The sequence below is a fragment of the Myripristis murdjan genome, chromosome 9 (genome assembly GCF_902150065.1).
Source record: "Myripristis murdjan chromosome 9, fMyrMur1.1, whole genome shotgun sequence".
NCBI lineage: Eukaryota > Metazoa > Chordata > Actinopteri > Holocentriformes > Holocentridae > Myripristis > Myripristis murdjan.
In genome coordinates, this window is record NC_043988.1 from 18,408,736 (window position 1) to 18,427,322 (window position 18,587).

The window sequence follows — 18,587 nt, forward strand, 5'->3', positions numbered from 1 at the left end:
TACTGTGACCACAGTAGCCACAGAGACACTATGATGCCCAGGATTAGTATTATTAATGTTAATTACATTTATGCAATAGTTTAATTAGATAAGCCATGCATCTGAGAGAGCTATGTGCTGTACAGCCTGGAATACCCTGTGGTACACATTTCTTCCAGTTATAAACCCTCAATAGTGGGAGCCTTGAACAGGTTTTTGCACAGTGGTGGAAGTATGAGTCAGTGCCAGACGTAGTAATGGAAACCTTGCATGATGACACGTCTTATCAGCCTCTGAGGAAACAAGGAGTTTTCCTCAACTATGTGCAATTGTGTATTGACCCCTCTTTATCCAGGCCACTGGCTAAGGTTATCAGCTGTCAGTGAGCTTCTTGAGGAATGTCACTGATAGAGCCTGTGCTCCACCAGAGGAGCATTTGGAGCGCCAAATCCTGTAAAACACTACATCAAGTTCAAGATATTCAACTTATGGGGAAAAAATGTAAATCAAATTTGCACTTGCTTTCAGTATTTTGACAGTCAGCTTGAAAATGTAAATAATTTCTTTGGGGTTTCTAAAGCTTATCATTTCATTAGCCTTTACTGTTGATGCTATTATCATCTCAGGAACCAATTCTATGGTTATGTGCTTTGTTTTAGATAGTATTATCCAAGTTGACATGACAACACAGCCCAGATTAATGTGGGGAAAAAAAAAAAATCACAGATTTCACAGAAACATAGTTTTTCTTTGCTTTAATGTTTTGTCACCCTACAAACCACGTGAAAATCATTTTTGTTTCAAAATTTAGTCAACAAAAGCCCATAGTACATTCTCTGTGCGACACTTGAGGTGAAGAATCTTTTTCAAGAGCACGATCAACAACTTATACAGCGTGTTAAAGATTTCAAGGCAATATCTGAAGAGAGGTGTCAGGAGGAAATGATAAAAAGACAAACAAGTGACAAACCCTTCTGGAATGGTTAGGAAAATCCGCAAAAATTTAAATAATTCCTTCAGAAGGAGCTTAATTTCCTTGAAACTATTTAGGCACTGAGGGCAAGAGGCTTCATTGGTGCTGCTGAAGTTCTTTTCAGTAATTATTTTTTAAGTTGTACCACTACAGGAAGGCACACTATATCACATAGATTCAGTTTTAAGCATTTAGGTAGACAGAAAAGTAACATTACTGATTTGTTCTTGGACAAAAAAAAGCAAATGAGATTGACAGAGAAAGACATGAAAACACTAAGACAGTGGAGATACTGGAGGGGAACCTTTGTCTTCATGGAATGGGAGATGGAAATAGAGAAAGAACTCCTGAGCCTCTCTTCTACAGCATCATGTTGGTTTTAAGGGACTGTCACATCTCAATAGTCATTCCCGCACCAGTTAGATGTCCATTTCAAACTGTGCATCATCACCTTAGAAAAACAAAGAAAGAAAAAAACAATAAAGACATATACTTCAAACCTACCACTGAATATGTCTCTACCCTAAAGTAAAATCAACTCCAAGTGCTAAATAAAAAAACTTGAAAATCTAAATATCATAAACCAAAACTTCTGTACACCATTTACTGATATGTAAGTGCAGTTTTTTAAATGTTAACTGTAGATGGACAGTTTTAACCACTGGATCAGGCTGCAATGGTTAACTGTAATATCTCAGCAAAAAACAATATGACAGTAATTGGTTACTCAAAAATAGTGTTAAATATTTGCTGAATTTGTGACAGTAACAAAGAATCAGCAAAAAGACTGACTGACTGAGATCCAGAGAATGAATACTCAAGTATAATTTGACTTACAGAAAGCATCAAAAATTAAAATATTTCCCCCGTTACCTAACTGGCACATGACATCAAATATAATCTAAGTTGTATTTCTGTCCACTGATTACAAAGAATAGAAACCATAATCATAAAGTCTGACTCCTTACAAAACCTTCTGCTGGAGTGCTCTGCCAAAAACTACACACTGTCTTCCAATAAACCCATGAAAAACAGGGAGTGGCTGCTCTCCAAAAATAAGCAGAACCTTTGATGAAGGCACATGCCAAAAACACCTAAGCCTGATGCAAGCCATTAAGAAAAATACAGCTCAATGAAATCCTGCCCTTTTTTGTAGAGTGCTGCCATTCTCTTGTTTTTCATAGTTCTGCTAGGAGCTTCTAATCAATCCTTTATACGTACCGATGCTCTTGTTATCAGGCGCAGTGATGATGTTGTTGTTGTTCAGTGGTTCTCCGTTGTGGGCCTTTTCATTGATGACGTCTTTGGAGGTGGGACTGGTCACCCCTGGAATGTTAGGCAGACCTCGAGGGGGCGTCTTGGCCACTGGGGAGCTGCGACACTCCAGCAGGAACTTGCGATCGTAGATGATCCTGGTTCCTTTAGTGGGGAGAGCCAGGAAACACACTGTTATTATAAATGAAAAGATGATAGTTTTTCTTGTAATGTTTTGCAGAGTGCGGGGACAACTTTCACTTTGGGCCATTGTCAGAACGAGCTGGAGGACATCTGTTAGAATATGTGTATCATGATGAATAGTCATGTGCTGTAATTGTCCTTTTTGGGAAGGCGGGTTTATTATTTAGGTTAGATGATGAGCTCTCCTTGTATTTTCAGTTTTCAAGCTACAGAGGCAGGTTTTCAGCGGCGTGGGGGCATTGCCACATTAATGTAAAGGAAATAATGAGCAGCAGGGTTAAGGTGATCCTAAACACTGCAAAATCTAAAAGAAATCTGACATACACATAAAATGTTCATATTATACATATAATGAAACTACAGCTACAATCTTAAAGTCAGATATTCCCAAAATGAAATTAGAGAAGTAGGCAGGGTAAAAAAATGCACCATGTGGAAAGATGTACACAGCAAGTAAGTGAGAGTCAGTCAGCTCCACATGATCAGATGTGTTCACAGTCAGATATTCCCACGTTTTACAGATAATAGTTTAAAAAGGGAAAACACTATCTGAGTGAACGCTTTGAATCTTTCTCCGCAATACGTCATCATTTTACCACTTGGATGCAAGTGAAAACAAAACGCTAAGAACAAATCTGGATCGAAGCGCGATATATTATATTTTTGATATCTACCTCTTATATTCTGCAGCCTAAATGAAAAGATTTCACTTGCAGGCGTTTAACTATAATAACAAAACAATGTTCAAATTACTTGTAGTTACGCTTTGGTGTGTTCCCTAAATTAAAATGTTCAGGAAATAAATGCTGTATGTCTGAAAAGCTTAAAAAAAAAAAAAAAAAAGCACACACACACACGTTATTGAATTCAGCACTATTTACAAATGCTGTCTGTGGCACTCCATCTCAAAGAGAAGGGCCAAGTGATAAACAAATTAACAAAGCATGTCATTTAAAAGAATCTGTGAGCTTGTTGGATACAGATACATTCAGATGTCTACAACAAACAGAGCCCAAAGCCATTAAGCATATTATTATTATTATTAAGAAACAAGAACGGACCAATCACAGCGTTAGTTCTTCCTGACCAATCCGGACGCAGTTTGCTGGGAAGCTGTGCAGCCACCACGCGCATCGCTCGCGACAGCACTGAGCAGATGCAGCTAATGTGAAAAGACTGCGATCAGCTGATGTGCAGTAACACGTTAAAAACATGAATAACAGTGAGCGGAAACGCACCGACATGACAGACATTACATGGTACACAGTGTATAGCCTGATATATGACCCATACTCAGCCGGTTTCTCTCGGTAACGTTACGACTTGCTTTGAATGTGGCCTTTGTGTTTCCACTGTTAGCGCTAGCTTGGCGCAGCAGCCCCGCTGTTGACAGCAGGCGGCTCTCATGGAGTTTAGCCCGGACAGTCGTCGTAGACTGTTTCTGAACGACGGTGAAACATTTGTGATAAGCGGCAACAGCGACAGACGTGAACAGAGCCCAGCAGTCGTGCATACCGCCCGGGGTGGTGCTGAACAGGGTCCCTCCGGGTGTCGTGGAGTAGTCATGCGGCATGTGCGCTGCGTCGTTGATGGTCACCCTCCTGGTCGCCGGGATGGCCTTGGCACTGGTCTTCTGACAGCCCGTGGACATCTCCGCTTACTTTAATAAAACTACAGCTAGCTAACTAGAGAGCACGAAACAGGCGGAGGAAGTCTTGCTTTAACAAACAACAAAGCCACACCGCGCCTGCTGTTCTCAGTTATTGCTTTGGCTCAGTAAAAATGGCTACTTTCGGATAAATAAAAATAAATACCTCTTTTTCATGAGTGCAAATATTGTTAGGTAGTATCTAAATTCGTCACATTACAACATGCAGTCTCGCAAGTGGCCAGGTTCTTTGTTAAAAGGACCTGAGCACACGCGTTCCTCCACTCACCCTGCACGCACACCAGACAGCACGGGGCAAGGCAGGGAAATGCCCTCGAGGCTGACAAACAGGACTTACAGCGCCCCCCTCTGGCACAGGGCGCTCCTGCAGGTGCTGGAGAGAACTCGCTTATGACTCAGTTGTAATTCACACATCAGCTTGTTTGTGTTTCAGTGTCACGTCCATATCAACACTCATGTACATGGAAAATAAACACTTCCCATCATTCTCGGGGTTTCTCAGGGATTTTTTTCTCAGGGTTGTTGAGAGGTTGTGTGCATCAAATTGCACATATTTTAAATGCTGATCTGGTATGTGACTAGTTTACCTATATGATCATTGATAAGTCCTTGTGACCACATGCTAATAAAGGTCATCAAGGAGTCTGGGGCATATGCACGCAATGGTAACATCTTTATTTGGCCACGATAGGTGTGAGCCCTGAAGGGAGACTTTCATGCTCCATTTTGATTCTGGGCGGGGAAAATGATATATATTTTTTTACATTAAAGTCAGAATTCTGGCTTTAATCTCAGAATTTTGACTTTAATCTCACAATTCTGACATTTTTCTCAAAATTCTTAGATTAATCGCACAATCCTTTTTCTTATTTTTGTCTGGCCCAAATCCTCTTGTGAGCTACACAGTAACAGCATAGCAAAGAAAACAATTTAAAAAGTAAAAAGCCTGGCCACCTATGCATTGCAGTGGGATGAATGTAATAAACAGATTCTAAATAGGTGAATATTTCAGGTGGCCTTCAGGTAATAGTCACATTACTGCATTGATCCATAGAGCTGTTCATTTACACATGCTCTGGAAGACTAGCACTGTCACAGAGATGCTGCAGAGGGCCTGGTGCAGTTATTAATTTGTAAGTCATTCATATGAAACTATCATCAGTAATTAGTTACACATAAGTACCTCACACAAAAGCATACACACTAAACACAAAGACATTTCGTTTCTTTATTAATTTTGTAAATGTTGAGCTGGTGTACAGGGTAAATTGTCAATAGATGTCCTCAGATTTGATTGGATTAAAAGGCTTTTACATGTATTTTTTTTTAAATTCATGTTTGACTCTCCATAACAATAAAAAAGCAAACAAAACAGGTTAAAATACCCACAAGACCCCTATTTATCCCCAGGTTGCAGGCATTACCCAGAACTCAACAGTCTCTTGGTAGCTACAGCTGTATGATGCTAAAAGTACATCCATAACATAACTAGAATCCCAGTTGACAAGTAAGGGTGCATAGCATTCTAAGTAAATATATATATTTTCATATATTTCATATATATATATTTATATATATAGCCTTTTATGTTAAAAACATTTTCTGTGCATGTGCGCAGTTGCATTCCTTAGTATTGAGTAATATGCTATTGCGTTAATAATGTCTTCGATCCATTCTAAAGGAATATACATGTGTTCTCTAGTTTTTGCAACAGTTAATATTTTTGCATGAACTTGGTGCATGGCAACATCTCTGTAGTCCCCTGGTGCAGGGTTTTCCATCATCACATGTTATTTGTCTGATGTAATCCTCTCTCTACTCGCACTGAAATGGACTCGTCTGTTCAAACCGTCACTATGTTGAAGCCTTAGAACGGGCTCAGTCTTATATTTGGTAAGGGGCAGCGATAGATCAGGGGTGGGCTGTGTTGAGGAGAAAATGCTTGTCATCTTGAAAGCCTAGCCACTGAAGCCACCAAGTTGCCCCACAATTCCATCTAAACTTGCTGTTGAAAATCAAACTGCTCCCTATTTTCATTTCATCAGACCCCCCGGACCCTCACCCAGCTTCCCCCTCTCTCTCTGCACCTCACGTCATCACTGGGTTCACAGATGGCCCCTGGTTCACAAACCAGACTTCGACGCTTAGAGCCCTTACAGCACTTCACATAAGGGGTAGTCCACCTTTATACTCTTGTGTAGTCTGTTTAACTTTTAACATCTTTTGACATCTAACATTTTCAAAGAGTTATTAAAAAATAAAGTTATTAAAAAATAAAAGTAATCTTTGATGAGTGATATTTGTTAATATGTTGCAAAACCCATATGAGGCGTCTCTCTTTTTATCTCTCCCCTTACGATGGATGATTTGTGTGCATGTTTCAAATGAACTGGGAATGAAGTCTTATGTTTGATGAGCAACAGCAGATATCAAGGTGAAACAACAGAGTGAACAGCCTGCTAAATGACAGAGCCAAGATATATGTCTAGTTCATACCAAGACCTTACATTCATCGTCTCGGGCTGCAAAGCCTTACTAAACATCGACTTGTGGATGGGTGTTTATTGCAGATTTTTACTAGAGGCTTTGTGACTTACATAGTTTTCTATAATAAAGCATTCAATGTAATGATCAGTCCTTACATGTGGTTAGAAAGCAATGTATGTGATAATTCATACAATGAGGGATGGCACGCTTATTGAGGTAAATTAACTTTAAAAAAAAATGTGTGAATTTGAATTACATGTATATTCTGAGAGCCTCTGCTCTATTTCCATTTGCAATATTACTTCCTGTGATATTATCACAACTCTGACACGTCCTAAAACCCAGGACTGAATAAGTGATATTAAAAGCATACCCACACACTTACACACAATCTCACACACACATTAGGTTGTCTCTCAAGGTGCATATGAATGTCATTAAGGCTTAAAAAAAAAACAAAAAAAAACTTCTGACTACACATGTCTACATTCCCATGATGAGTAACAGAAACAGACACTGGGCACTTTGCATGAAACAGATTAATTGCCCAAACCCAAAGAAACACACACAGAAGTCAAACAGCAAATCCTGTGAGGAAAAGAGAAACAGTTTCCTATTATTTTATGTTTGTATTAAAACTAAATCTTTTTCCTTACCAAACAGACAAAGTGATAAAATGTGGAACATTAATGTGTTGACATCATTTCCGAGTGGAGTGAGGAGTAAAGCTACGACTGAACAGACTGACAGCCCGAGCTTAGGAAGAACACAAACTATGATCCTGATATCACATTACCCACACACACACACACACACACACACACCCTGCACATACCCATGCACTAGCACACGAAATCCTTTCCTTTTGTAAGCGTTATTGCTTCTTCTGAAGTAAGGTTAAGACAGTAAATCATGACAAAGGAAACAACAATAAAGAAAGGAGCGAAACAGGAGACAGGAATGGGGACGGGTCAGGCTCACAGTTGTGGGGTCAATATTACAGTTTCTCATCACAGTGATTGGTGACTGTCTGTCTGTGCTACACTCCACAGAATTGCCAAGAAGACAAACATCAAAGCTCAACACGTCCATGACACAACACTTCCCTTGCTCCAGCTGACTCTTTACCTCAAGCCAGTGCTACGTTTTGTTTTGTTTTGTTTTTTTTCCCCAGTGTTTAAGCTGCTTTACCCTTATCAAGTAACATCTGTCGGTGGTGAAGTGGTGTATAAATTCTCCTCATGGGTAGCGATATCAGGCGCTACATGGTGAGGTCAAGATGGTGCAATAGACATTGCTACTGAATGAAGGTGAGCTCCTGTGTCCTGCTGGAGGTGGACAGGACTGCTACATCTACTCCGAGAAGCTGACTGGAGGTCTGGGGGGTGGGAGAACAAAGGTATCAAGATTTTGGCTCATATAGGAAATTTGATCATCACAAGCTCCACAAGGACACAGAACATACTGGGAGCGCCGAAAAGGGTCAGGGTGGGGTTTAACTTTTCATGGTATCTGTCACTATCATCGCCACACCAAAAAAAAAAAAAAAAAACAACAACAACAACAACAACAAAAAAAAAAACCACAACCACTCTGAGGGAAGGTTGAGGAGGCAGGTGCAACACAGAAAACCCCCCACGACAAACAGTGAGACCTAGTACCTTTCCTCCAAACTGTGACATGTCAAAAGCAAAAACGGGTGGAAGCACATGAGAATCACAAATCAACAAACAACCTGACACACGAAAACCCGACAGATAAAAACAGGCAGAGCGACACAACTTGTTTGATTTGTTTGTTCTTGTACCCACAAACATTTTCAAGATATATAGAATAATATATAGGTTTAGACTGAACGAACCAAACGAGAAAAACAGGGAGGAATACCTCATGTACCTGAAACAGCAGCATCAGTGGCATCGCATAGGGATCTTATAACATAAACAACACACATGTAACACACAGTCACGTATAGCATTTTAGTGCATACGATATTATGTACAACACCGATATCCTTGGGTGATAGTGTAGCTTACTGGACTTTGAGAGCACTGGGACAGTTAGTGGTTTGAAACTAGTTTGTGATGCTGTTAGCTGGAAGAGTGTGGCAGGGAGGAGGGGGAGTAACCTGTTGCCTAGAGATTATGCAATTCTCAATATTTTACAGTCTCCCTTTTTCTTAAGTTTGACTGACAAACCTTTCCCTGTTTATTTAGAAAATGGGCCAGTAATTGACCATACCCTACACTGCATGCCCGTCCCATACAGCAGTGTCCTCTCCCCATCCCTCCCCACCCTTTACCCGCCCCTAAATTCCCTCAGTATTGTAGTTAAAGACAGGCCATGCGGCAGCAGTCACTCATGCTGATACAGATAACAGGAAGCACGTTTTGGTTGCTAGTTTTTTTTTTTTTTGTTTGTTTGTTTGTGTTTGGTTTTTGTTTTATAAGAAATCATGCTTCTAATCTAGTAGTAGATGTTTTTTTTTCTCCACGGTTTCTTTAAAAAAAAGGGTAATAAAAACTACAAGTAAATCCATATCCTTCTCTTCTGATGCGTGCTGATAGGTGGCATAGCCGTTGTGGTTGTTATCATTGAGTTGGTGTCTCTTGCTGTTCATTTCTCTCCATCTGCCTTTTCATGGATGTTCTTCCTCCTGTGCGCTGCTGCCGGTCATGTGTCCAAGTAGGATGATTTCGGTGAGGGGGTTGAATCCTGTGTAGAGCCCTGTGCAGAGAAACAACACACTGATATAGGACAAGCCACACATTTATCCTGCTGCAGCTGACTCATCAAAAAGACAGAGGGAGTCTGAGGAGCATGCAACACTAGTCTTTAAGTTAGTGTAAATGTATGTGAACGCTTCTGTGTAGATGAATATCTATTTATAAACACATCAATATCACAAACAAACACCCTGCTGTTCCCTTCACACTAAGTCTCATAAAAAAGGTTCTGAATCCTAAATATTGCTCAAATCTCTCTGTCATTTTGATCCATTATTATTATTTATATTTACATTTTCTAAAATTACTTGTAAGCAGCTATGCCATAGTATAAAACATAAATCCTGCACCATTTAGGTAAAGAATGTCTTTACATTTAGTTGTGAGGGAGCTGAAATGTCAGTAATCTAAGGAAAGTCACGGCTGTTACGTTAGAAGGGCAAGTCACACACTCATGTAATTCATACAACACGCTGTGGTAGATTACACACACACACACACACACACACACACACACACACAAATGCACACGCCCATACACACACACACGCAAACACACACACACACACACACACACACACACACACACACACACACACACACACACACACACACACACACACACACACACACACACACACAACCACAGTTGCTCCAGATAGTTTGCATTTCAAAGAACAACTGGCCTTGCAGTTTTGACCTTGAGAGCAGATTCTTACAAGGCCAGTTTCGACCAGGACCGTTTAGTTTATCGAGATCAAGAGAAAATTCTTTTGGTTTTTTGCAACATGTGCATTTAATATTGCACAGAATTAGTCTTTCTGTAAAGATTGTGAAAGTGGGAATAAAATAGACTTGGGTTCTCACTTTGGATGTGTTTAAAATGTGTTTTTAAAAAACAATTCAATACATTTGAAATTCAGAAGTTGAAAAGAAAATGAATAAGGCATTAAGGATCTCCTTAGGATCTGTTTGGACATTTTCCATGCAATCTACATTAATCTGTACTGAAACTCTTGATAATCAAAACAGCTTTGCATAAGGCTTGAAACAGCTACTCAGAGGTTACGGGGTTCCTACCAATACGAAAAAATATATATTTGTATCTTTATTGGCATTAAGATAATCAAGAATGTCAAGGACAAGTGCCAATCTACAAGTTCAAACACTGGCAAAGAGTGTTTTTGTGCTAATAATTAACATTGAAACCATTACTTAAAATGGAGACTTACATCAGCAAGTGTCCCTTTGTTGTACCAGCCATTAAACATCATTAGTATTGAATTAATGGTACATTCAGCTGCATTTAATCCAGAGAGACAGGATTAAATGGTCTAGCCCACAGGTCAGACGAGGCACTGTGGGTCAGTCCCGTACCTGCAGGGACGTGGCACTCTGTCTGCCTCACTGCTTTACTCTCCGCAGACTGGCACATTTCACTATCTGAGCACCCTTCTTCACATCCACAATATCGGGCTACATCGGGGGGGAAGGGGTGGCAGCAGGAGAGGTGCAAGGAGAGCCAGGAGTAAGGATGGAGGTGGAATGACAGGAGCAGAACAAGAGGTGGAGGGAATGTTAGTAATTTAACAAATTAGGAAGAGAGGGAAATGAAGGATCAGGAGGTGAGAGAGATAGAAACATGAAGACAGAAAACAAGAATGAAGTAAAAGAGGAAGACAATAATGATGTGAATAATGAGAGAACAGGTAGAAGATGAAGGAAAAAGAAATGGAAATGAAAGAGGACAGTAGATAAGTGGGTAAAGGGACAGCAAAAAAAAAAAAAAGAAGACAGGAAGAAATTATGTACACAGTCAAGTGAAGACAGAAGAGATGGGTGAAGGATTGGAAAAACAGTAAAAGATAAGAGGGAAAAGGCATCAGAAACATCTATGTGGAATTCAGAGCAGACCTGGATCAAATAATATTCACAAATACATTTTTGACTTGTTTTAGTCGTCTTATGTTCCAGGTGGATGGGATTCACCACATGAGACGAGACTCTGACTGGCATAAAGTTAAGACAGTCCTGAGGTTGTATTTGAATGCGATTCTCTTATTGATCTGTCCTGATGTGTTAAACCCCAGTCATCTGTTAGTCCATGCAGACAGACAAAAACAACCTGAAAAATGACTTGTCAATACTTATTTGACCCAGCTTCTGATTCAGAGAGTCTTAAAGCTTTGAGTGATACAGCACACAGTCACAGTTGAAGGACCATAGACTTTAATGAAGGCAGGATGGACAGAAGAGTCAGTCACTGGGATTATTGATGTGGAGAAAATGGACTACATTACTGCTGCAAGGAGTCACATTGTATTCATTCAGTCTTAATCGACGGGCAAAAAAACCCCAAAACAAAACGAAAAAAAGCGATATGAACGGTATGCGCTGTGAGTATTTTAAGCAAACCTAATGAAATAACGGGGGAAGCCGCAATGCCAACAAGGTGCAAAGTGGATTCATTTGTTCATTTTGCATGCAGAAGGTGAACATGAGGCAGGGATGAGAGGAGATTATTGGGTGTAGTTTACTGCAAGCAACCAACCAGCCACACTTGACACTCAATCTTCTCTCAAGACTTATAACTTCACTAATCCCTTCACAATCACGAAATCACACACCCACGAACACTGTGCTTGGCCTGTCAGTGCATCATAATGTAGCTCATGCAGGTTAAGGCACCTAGAGAGTATTGGGAGAAGCTGGGGAAAGCAGGGTCAGGTCAGTTTTTGAGCACACTGCAGCACAGAGTCCCCTCTTCACAACATAGTAAGTGTTTGCAGCATTGGTTGAATTCTACACATCGTCCAGTACCTCTACTACATGGATTCAACTCAAATGGGCCCTCATCAGATGATCCGATTTCATTCAGTCCATTTAGGCTGCAAGCGCTCCCTGCACTTCCTAGCTAATGGGAGCGTCAGGCGCTGCAAGGCCTCAGATCAGAAGCCCACCTTGCTGCTGTCCCGACCCAGGATGGCGTAGTTCATGAACTGCTCAGCATCAATCTCCAGCTCGTTGGCATCCTGCAGAGAACTCTCCACGCTCACCTCCTGCACCCCCTCCTCACCTGAACCCTTCCCTCTGCGCACAACCTTCCGCACAACCTATCACACCGATCGCGCACACATTTACACAAATACAAAGGAGGGTGGGAGAGAGTGGTGGATGAAACCAGGCAGTGGGGAGGAGAAAGGGAAAAAGAGAGAGTTGGTAGAAGAAAAAGAAATGGTGAAAGATAAAAAACAGGGAATGTACTGAATGGAGTGTACCTGTCATTGATTGTTTCTGCTCAAACCACACAGGCATAATCAATGTTCAAAACAACAAACACAAATGATCCTGCTAAAGTCAATATCAAAATTCATATATTTTGGGATGCCGAGCCAAACTTCCACAAATTCCATATTCCCATGTCGTACTGCAGCATGTGAAGAGTGTGATGATGAGTTTTGTAATGATTATTAGTGTAATAATCATTTCTGTGGGGCGATGCTGTGTGATAAGACGGACAGGACCACAGTTTAAGAGTACAGTATGAAAGCCGACTGAAATAGCTGACCTTCTTTGTAACAATGTTTCCATGTTCATCCGTAAACTGCTCCTCGCTTACTTGCTCCCCGGGAAGATCTTCCACTTCATCACCCTGCAGACAGAAAAAAAAAAAAAACATTTGTAACCTTAAATACTGTTTTACATTAAACCATAGAGGGGTCACTGCCTCTGCATGTGGAATCAACATATTCACTGCCACGGCTGAGTATTTTAAAACGTTTACTGAGGATGATTTGCAAAGGAAATGTGCAGTCGGAAAACATAATGAATCGGTTTCTGGACTTGGAGCATTTTAAAACAGCTGTGTATGGAGTATTATCATTCACATGCCCTGACTAACAGGAAAGAGGAAGAGGGGGGCAAATGGGTGAAGGGTGAAAGGGTTGTTTGTGGAAGCATGTAAAACCAACAACTCAGATCCCTCGACTTCACTAATGTTCCTACTCTGCGGTGTTAGCGTGTGTAATTGCAGTTTATTAGCTACATGATAACATAAGTTGTTGCTCCTAATAATTTGCAGGGTGTCAGCACAGCTATTTATAAGATCAAAGAAACTCCCGCAGCGCACAGAGAGCACGGGCTGGGCAAGGACGCTCGGGCCTGTTAAAAAAACTCCAGCAGCCTCCAAAATCCACAGAGTCATGGGGTCATTGTCTGCACTGAGGCCAGAAAGAAAATGCCATAGGGCTTTTATAGAACTTGCAGTCCAAACTGGTTGAGCCAAATAAAAGCCATTCACATCCGTAAAAGCACATGATAAACTTAGCCACAAGATAAATATGCCTCCCTACTCTAGTTCTATTGTATCCATAAACCAAACACATTGATCAAATTATTAGTTTTGCTTCATTTCAACATCTTTAAGTCATTATTTTTATGTTACTGAATGGATTTTATGTCATTCTGCAACAAATTATACAACATTTCCTTTAACATAGCTTCTCTGGTTGACCTTTGTTGCTGCTAATGGCACACCCCCTCCACTCACACTGCACTATACCCTGCTGTCCAATCATTTACCCCTGTCACAACAAACCTCAAATCACCCCTGTGTTTTAGCAAATGCCCTGCACCTCTCAGCTGTTCGCCGAACAATATTTTCTCCTGCTGTCCTTTTGTTATTGTTTTCTGTTTCCTGTCTATATTTTCATACATCCATTTTTTTTCTTGTCTCCCCATAGTTCTGTTTGTGGTACCTTGAGGATGACTCTGCGGCGGACCACTCTTGTGGTGACATTCTCTTCCTCATCAGCCACTCCCTCGACCTCACCTAGCTCGCGGTCCAGCTGAGCGTGTACGTAGGTGAGTACAGAGCGGACAGAGCCACTGGCTATATGCAGGACGTTCTGACAGCTGATGACCAGGAAAGCCAGCAGCACGAAGCTGAAGAGGAGCTCGGTCACCAGGGCCCACATTGCCCCACTGTCTCTCTACCTCGATCCCCAGTAAATTAACACAGCGTGCTTATTCACAGTCACACACACACACGTATGTGCAGACACACATACACACGATGATGCACGACTGGGCAAGCTCTTGCTTCAATGACTTCCACTTCTCACACAGCGCCTCTCTGCTGAGAGAGAAGGGAACAGCTGCAGCCCTGGGTCTTCTCTCAGTTGCTCTCTTGGGTTTCGTGTCTTTCAGTTCTTATCCCTCTTCCATGAGCTGGGGCAGTGGGCCTGTTCTCCTTCCCCGGGTCTCTGCACCTTCTACTCCGTCTCTCTCGCACTGTCAGCTGTGCAGGAATGGCCAACCCATGACATCAAATCCAGGCAGCAGCAACCTTGGGAGGCTTCTATTTCCTCTCTTTCTCCCCCTCTCTCCCTCTTTCTTCCTCTCCCTCTCTCTCTCTCTCTCTCTCTCTCTCTCTCTCACACACACACCCACCCACCCACACACACACCCACACACTCTTTTTGCACATGTGATCGTGTGCTTTAAATACCTCTGGCTACTCCAGCAAGGTTCTGTGTGCTGCGGTGAGAACACTGACCCTGACCTCTTTCAGGTACTCATTTTATCATCCCCTGTGGTCAACACAGGTTAGCATATATTTATTTTTTTTCACATAGTCACATCAGTAGAACAGTGGAACTGTTTCAAATGGAATGGACAGATCAAGCTAAAGCAGAGCCATTCTGAGCCAAGTTAAAGAGCTCGGACAACACCAACATGAGCTCCCACAACAGCAACAGTCCATGTCTGCTCTCTCACAGTTTCACAGCTGAGGTGTCCTTTACAGTGCTATGTGGTGGTGTTGTGCCAGAAAGTTGACACGTGTGATGGGCTGGGATAGAGATCATGTAACAAGAGTGGGACAGTGAGAATGCCTGCTATATTTGGCAAGACATGCTGGCTGTGCCCATCTTGGGTGTGTGTGTGTGTGTGTGTGTTTGTATGTGTGTGTGTGTGTGTGTGTGTGTGTGTGTACACACATGCATGCATGTGTGCATGTGTTTGTGGGGTGGGGGGTACTGTATGTTTCAGGGATTTGCCATAAATTATCAATTTTAATTTAATTAATACTTTTAAACTGAGTTGGAGATATGATGTCTAGGGAATTAGAAACCAAAAGTCGGCTAGTAGTAACATAGTGAAGTTCACTGTGCCAAAGATATAACATATAACATCTGTTAAACATTTCTGCTGTACTTGACAGAGAATCCCTAATGAAAGCAGCAGGTTGAGCCTGTGGTCAGTCTTAGTTTAAACCCATATATGGCAATAAAACAGTGGTGTTAATCACAAAGATATTTTATTTCTTGTTTAGTCCAGTTTGGATTAGTTTTCCTTTTGTTTTCTTTGCATGACATTATCTCCATATATATCTATGAAGAATAACAACAATATGTCATTTCTGGATTATTAAGTGGTGGTTGCAGAAGACAAAATGTGTGCCAAGTGTAATTCCAGTAATAACTTAGAGCAACTATATGATTTTACCATTTTGGTCTGCATGGTAGGGGTGATCCACTCACCTGTCCCCTCAGGCGCATGTCGTCCCAGCCCCTCAGCTCTGGTACCCTGTGTGGGAAGCCCAAGCCCTTCTCAAATGGCTGGGTACCTCTGAAGTGCCCCCGTAAGATCTCTGAATGCCCCATGTCCCTTACTGGCTGGAGCAAGGCCTCCTGGGACACTGGGGACTGGTCTCCATCTATAGCGTTGCGTACTGATGACATCATGGTGTCCATGGCCTGCTTGGGTTTGGGCTGTGTGCCCACCCAGGCCTGAGTAGGGTCGGTAACAGGGATCCAGCCGGGGCCTGTCTGTTCCTGCAGGTAGGATAGGAAAGAGCCACCACCACCTCCATTGCCACCATTACTTGACCTGGAAGACAGAGAGAGTCAGTGAGGAGTGACAGAATTTTGCACGTCAGTCTGAACTATGCATTGTTCTCATTTGAAAGGAAAAAAAATGTCTGAACCCACCCAAAAAATGGTATCCCAAGACGTTGCGTTATACAGCATGCACCTCAGCTAACTGATCTGGATTTATTGTTTTATCCAATATGACTCCACCGGAAATGCTGTGTGGCTTGCACTGCATTGTGGAATGTGCTATCTATGAGTCTGTCATGCTTAATTAATATGTTTCATAGTTATTTTCACACAGTGACCAAAACCATGTAATAAAATATAGTCATTGATTTTCATTAAAGTACACCACACAATGCCTGTGTGACTGCTGGCATTGCACTGGCCACCTGAGCGACAGACAGCTGTCTGACTCACCTGTCTCCATTACGATCTGCAACACAGCTCAGACCAGGTGACTCGCTCAGCCGGGCATACACCCTTTGCTGTCCTGCAACAAGAGAAAGCCCTTCCTCTGAGCCCGTCCCTTCTCTTCCTCCTCCTCCTCCTCCGGTACCGTTTCCACCAGTTGTATTAGTTAGTGCTGATGCCTCCGAACTTGCCTCTGACCCCTGACCATTGTTCAGCCCATTAAGATTGATCCCGGCGATGGTGCCCCCGAGTGAGGCTGGCGTGGCAGTGCTGAGCGAGTCAACGCCCATCTCTGAATCGTCTTCAGCCAGCTCCATGGAGCCACTCAGCCCCACACCCCCTCCGCTGGTTGCGCTGGCCTGACTGGCCGGCCGACCCAAACTTCCATATGGTAGCCCCAGCAGACCTTCTGAATCGTCAGCATTGCTGCACTCCAATGAGGAGTCCTCCACTGCCACCAGGGAGGGGCTGTTGCCTGAGGGCCACACCTGCACATCGGACATCTCCATGAGCGTGTCTTCTTCTGTGGTGGCAATGGGTGCACAATCCAGACTGGAGACTTCCTGCCAGTAGGGCTCAGCGCCCAGCGGGGAGGGCAGGCTGTACTGCATGGAGGCCGGCGAGAGCAGCTCTTCCTGAACCAGCCCATAACCTGGAGCGAGACAGAGAGAGGCACACTGACACGGGCCCCTGCCTCGCGTCCCCTCCTCACCCCCACAGCACCGGGACCCCAGGAGGTGGGGGGAGTACCCCTGCCCTGAAACAGGGCAGTTAGGGGAGGGCGGAAGGGGACACAGGGGACAAATGGGAGAGGGGTGAACAGGGAAGGGCCAAGACAATAGTAGCTGGAATAAAGGTGCAAGTAGCTTAGGGCAAGGGAGCAAGGTCAGCTTTTAGAAAGGGGGGTTGTCAAGCTTCATCAGCCAGCACTGACAGTGAGTGCAGCAGCGGAGGCAGCAGCAGACACAGCCAGGCGGCCTGAGAGGCTGAGGGAGAGACTGAGGCCCAGCAGTGACTGATGCTGCTCTGCTGGCTGCCACCTGCAGGAAGAAGGACAGGAGTTACTGCCTCCGCCACCATCCTGGGGCCGGGACACACACCTGTCCAGCAGGGACACACACTATTTTCCCACAAATACACATGCCAGTAACACACCGTCACAACCTCTCACACACGCTTACACATTCACACACACTCACACATGCATGCACTTGACCCCATTTATACTGTTATACAAAAACAGGCAGGTTAAATATTGTAGTCAGGCTGGATAGCATGCATGCAAGCAATCTCATTCTCTCTCGCAGGCAACCACAACCTCTCTTTTGCTCTCTCACACAAGTACTCACTCCTTGCACTCACTTGCTCTTTTATTGACCACACATAACAAATAATGGCATTCAAATAATTTAAAGATCAACCAGAACACACACCTATATTCATATGAAGGCTTAGTTCTGATATTTATACAAACACACATATGACTTGTTTCTCAAAAACACAGTGTTTCCTTTCAGTTTCTGTTGTAAAATCCACATTGTTGCTGCCTCAAACATAATTTTCAATCAATATTAGGATAGTACTTTTATCTAATAAAGAATCTGCACACTGCTAGTGTGCCTTGGACTCAGGTCACTCCTACAACCATCTCAGATGTCCTTCATAGAAAGATTGGTCTCATTAGGAAACGCACAAGGATACAGCAGTGGAATCAGTCGATTCTTGATGTTTTAACTGTATATTGTATGTTTGTTTGTTCATGGCTGTGAATAGCATACTGTCACTCTGCAATAGTACAAGTAATTTGCAATGCAGTTCCTTGGTTACGAAGTCATAATGAATACCTGATACTGGAAATAAACATCTAATCATCTTGACAGCATTTGGACCATGAGTTTCAGATTTTTCATAAAAACTGTGATGCATGGAAATGAAAGCAATGCAAAATATCAAATTATTTTCGTCAAACCCAAGAGAGAAAAAGGCAAGAAGGTTTCATAGAGGTA

At 42.5% G+C, this 18,587-nt stretch overlaps 2 protein-coding genes across 3 annotated transcripts in view; both read right to left on the reverse strand.

The window, feature by feature from the left end:
• Window positions 1-719: 719 nt before the first annotated feature.
• eif4ebp1 (eukaryotic translation initiation factor 4E binding protein 1) lies at window positions 720-4,384 on the reverse strand. Its single transcript, XM_030061047.1, has 3 exons — window positions 3,926-4,384; window positions 2,174-2,371; window positions 720-1,403 (listed from the first exon to the last, which is right to left on the reverse strand). The coding sequence occupies exons 1-3, from the start codon at window positions 4,059-4,061 to the stop codon at window positions 1,372-1,374; spliced, it is 366 nt and encodes a 121-aa protein (XP_029916907.1). The 5' UTR covers window positions 4,062-4,384; the 3' UTR covers window positions 720-1,371.
• A 4,598-nt stretch (window positions 4,385-8,982) lies between these two features.
• The window catches only part of ank1a (ankyrin 1, erythrocytic a), a 45,225-nt gene continuing 35,620 nt past the window's right edge, over window positions 8,983-18,587 (reverse strand). Inside the window, exons 39-43 of one of the 2 annotated variants that reach the window (XM_030059763.1) lie at window positions 16,588-17,233; window positions 15,835-16,183; window positions 12,861-12,944; window positions 12,253-12,405; window positions 8,983-9,293 (exon numbers count right to left, since the gene is read on the reverse strand). In XM_030059763.1, coding sequence (XP_029915623.1) covers window positions 9,240-9,293; window positions 12,253-12,405; window positions 12,861-12,944; window positions 15,835-16,183; window positions 16,588-17,233 — 1,286 coding nt within the window. In that variant the 3' untranslated portion in view covers window positions 8,983-9,239. Of the gene's footprint in view, window positions 9,294-10,669; window positions 10,769-12,252; window positions 12,406-12,860; window positions 12,945-14,049; window positions 14,269-15,834; window positions 16,184-16,587; window positions 17,234-18,587 lie in introns of those variants that run through there. The other variant, XM_030059764.1, reaches the window with a different exon arrangement.

What these genes read in the sequence shown, in the direction of transcription:
- eif4ebp1 (XM_030061047.1), bottom strand. Translation starts at nt 4,061, where the DNA reads ATGTCCACGGGCTGTCAGAAGACCAGTGCCAAGGCCATCCCGGCGACC. An exon ending in GTTCAGCACCACCCCGGGCG is followed by an intron (nt 2,372 to 3,925) that starts GTATGCACGACT and finishes TCCCCACTAAAG; the next exon opens with GAACCAGGATCATCTACGAT. An exon ending in GCCTGATAACAAGAGCATCG is followed by an intron (nt 1,404 to 2,173) that starts GTACGTATAAAG and finishes TGTTTTTCTAAG; the next exon opens with GTGATGATGCACAGTTTGAA.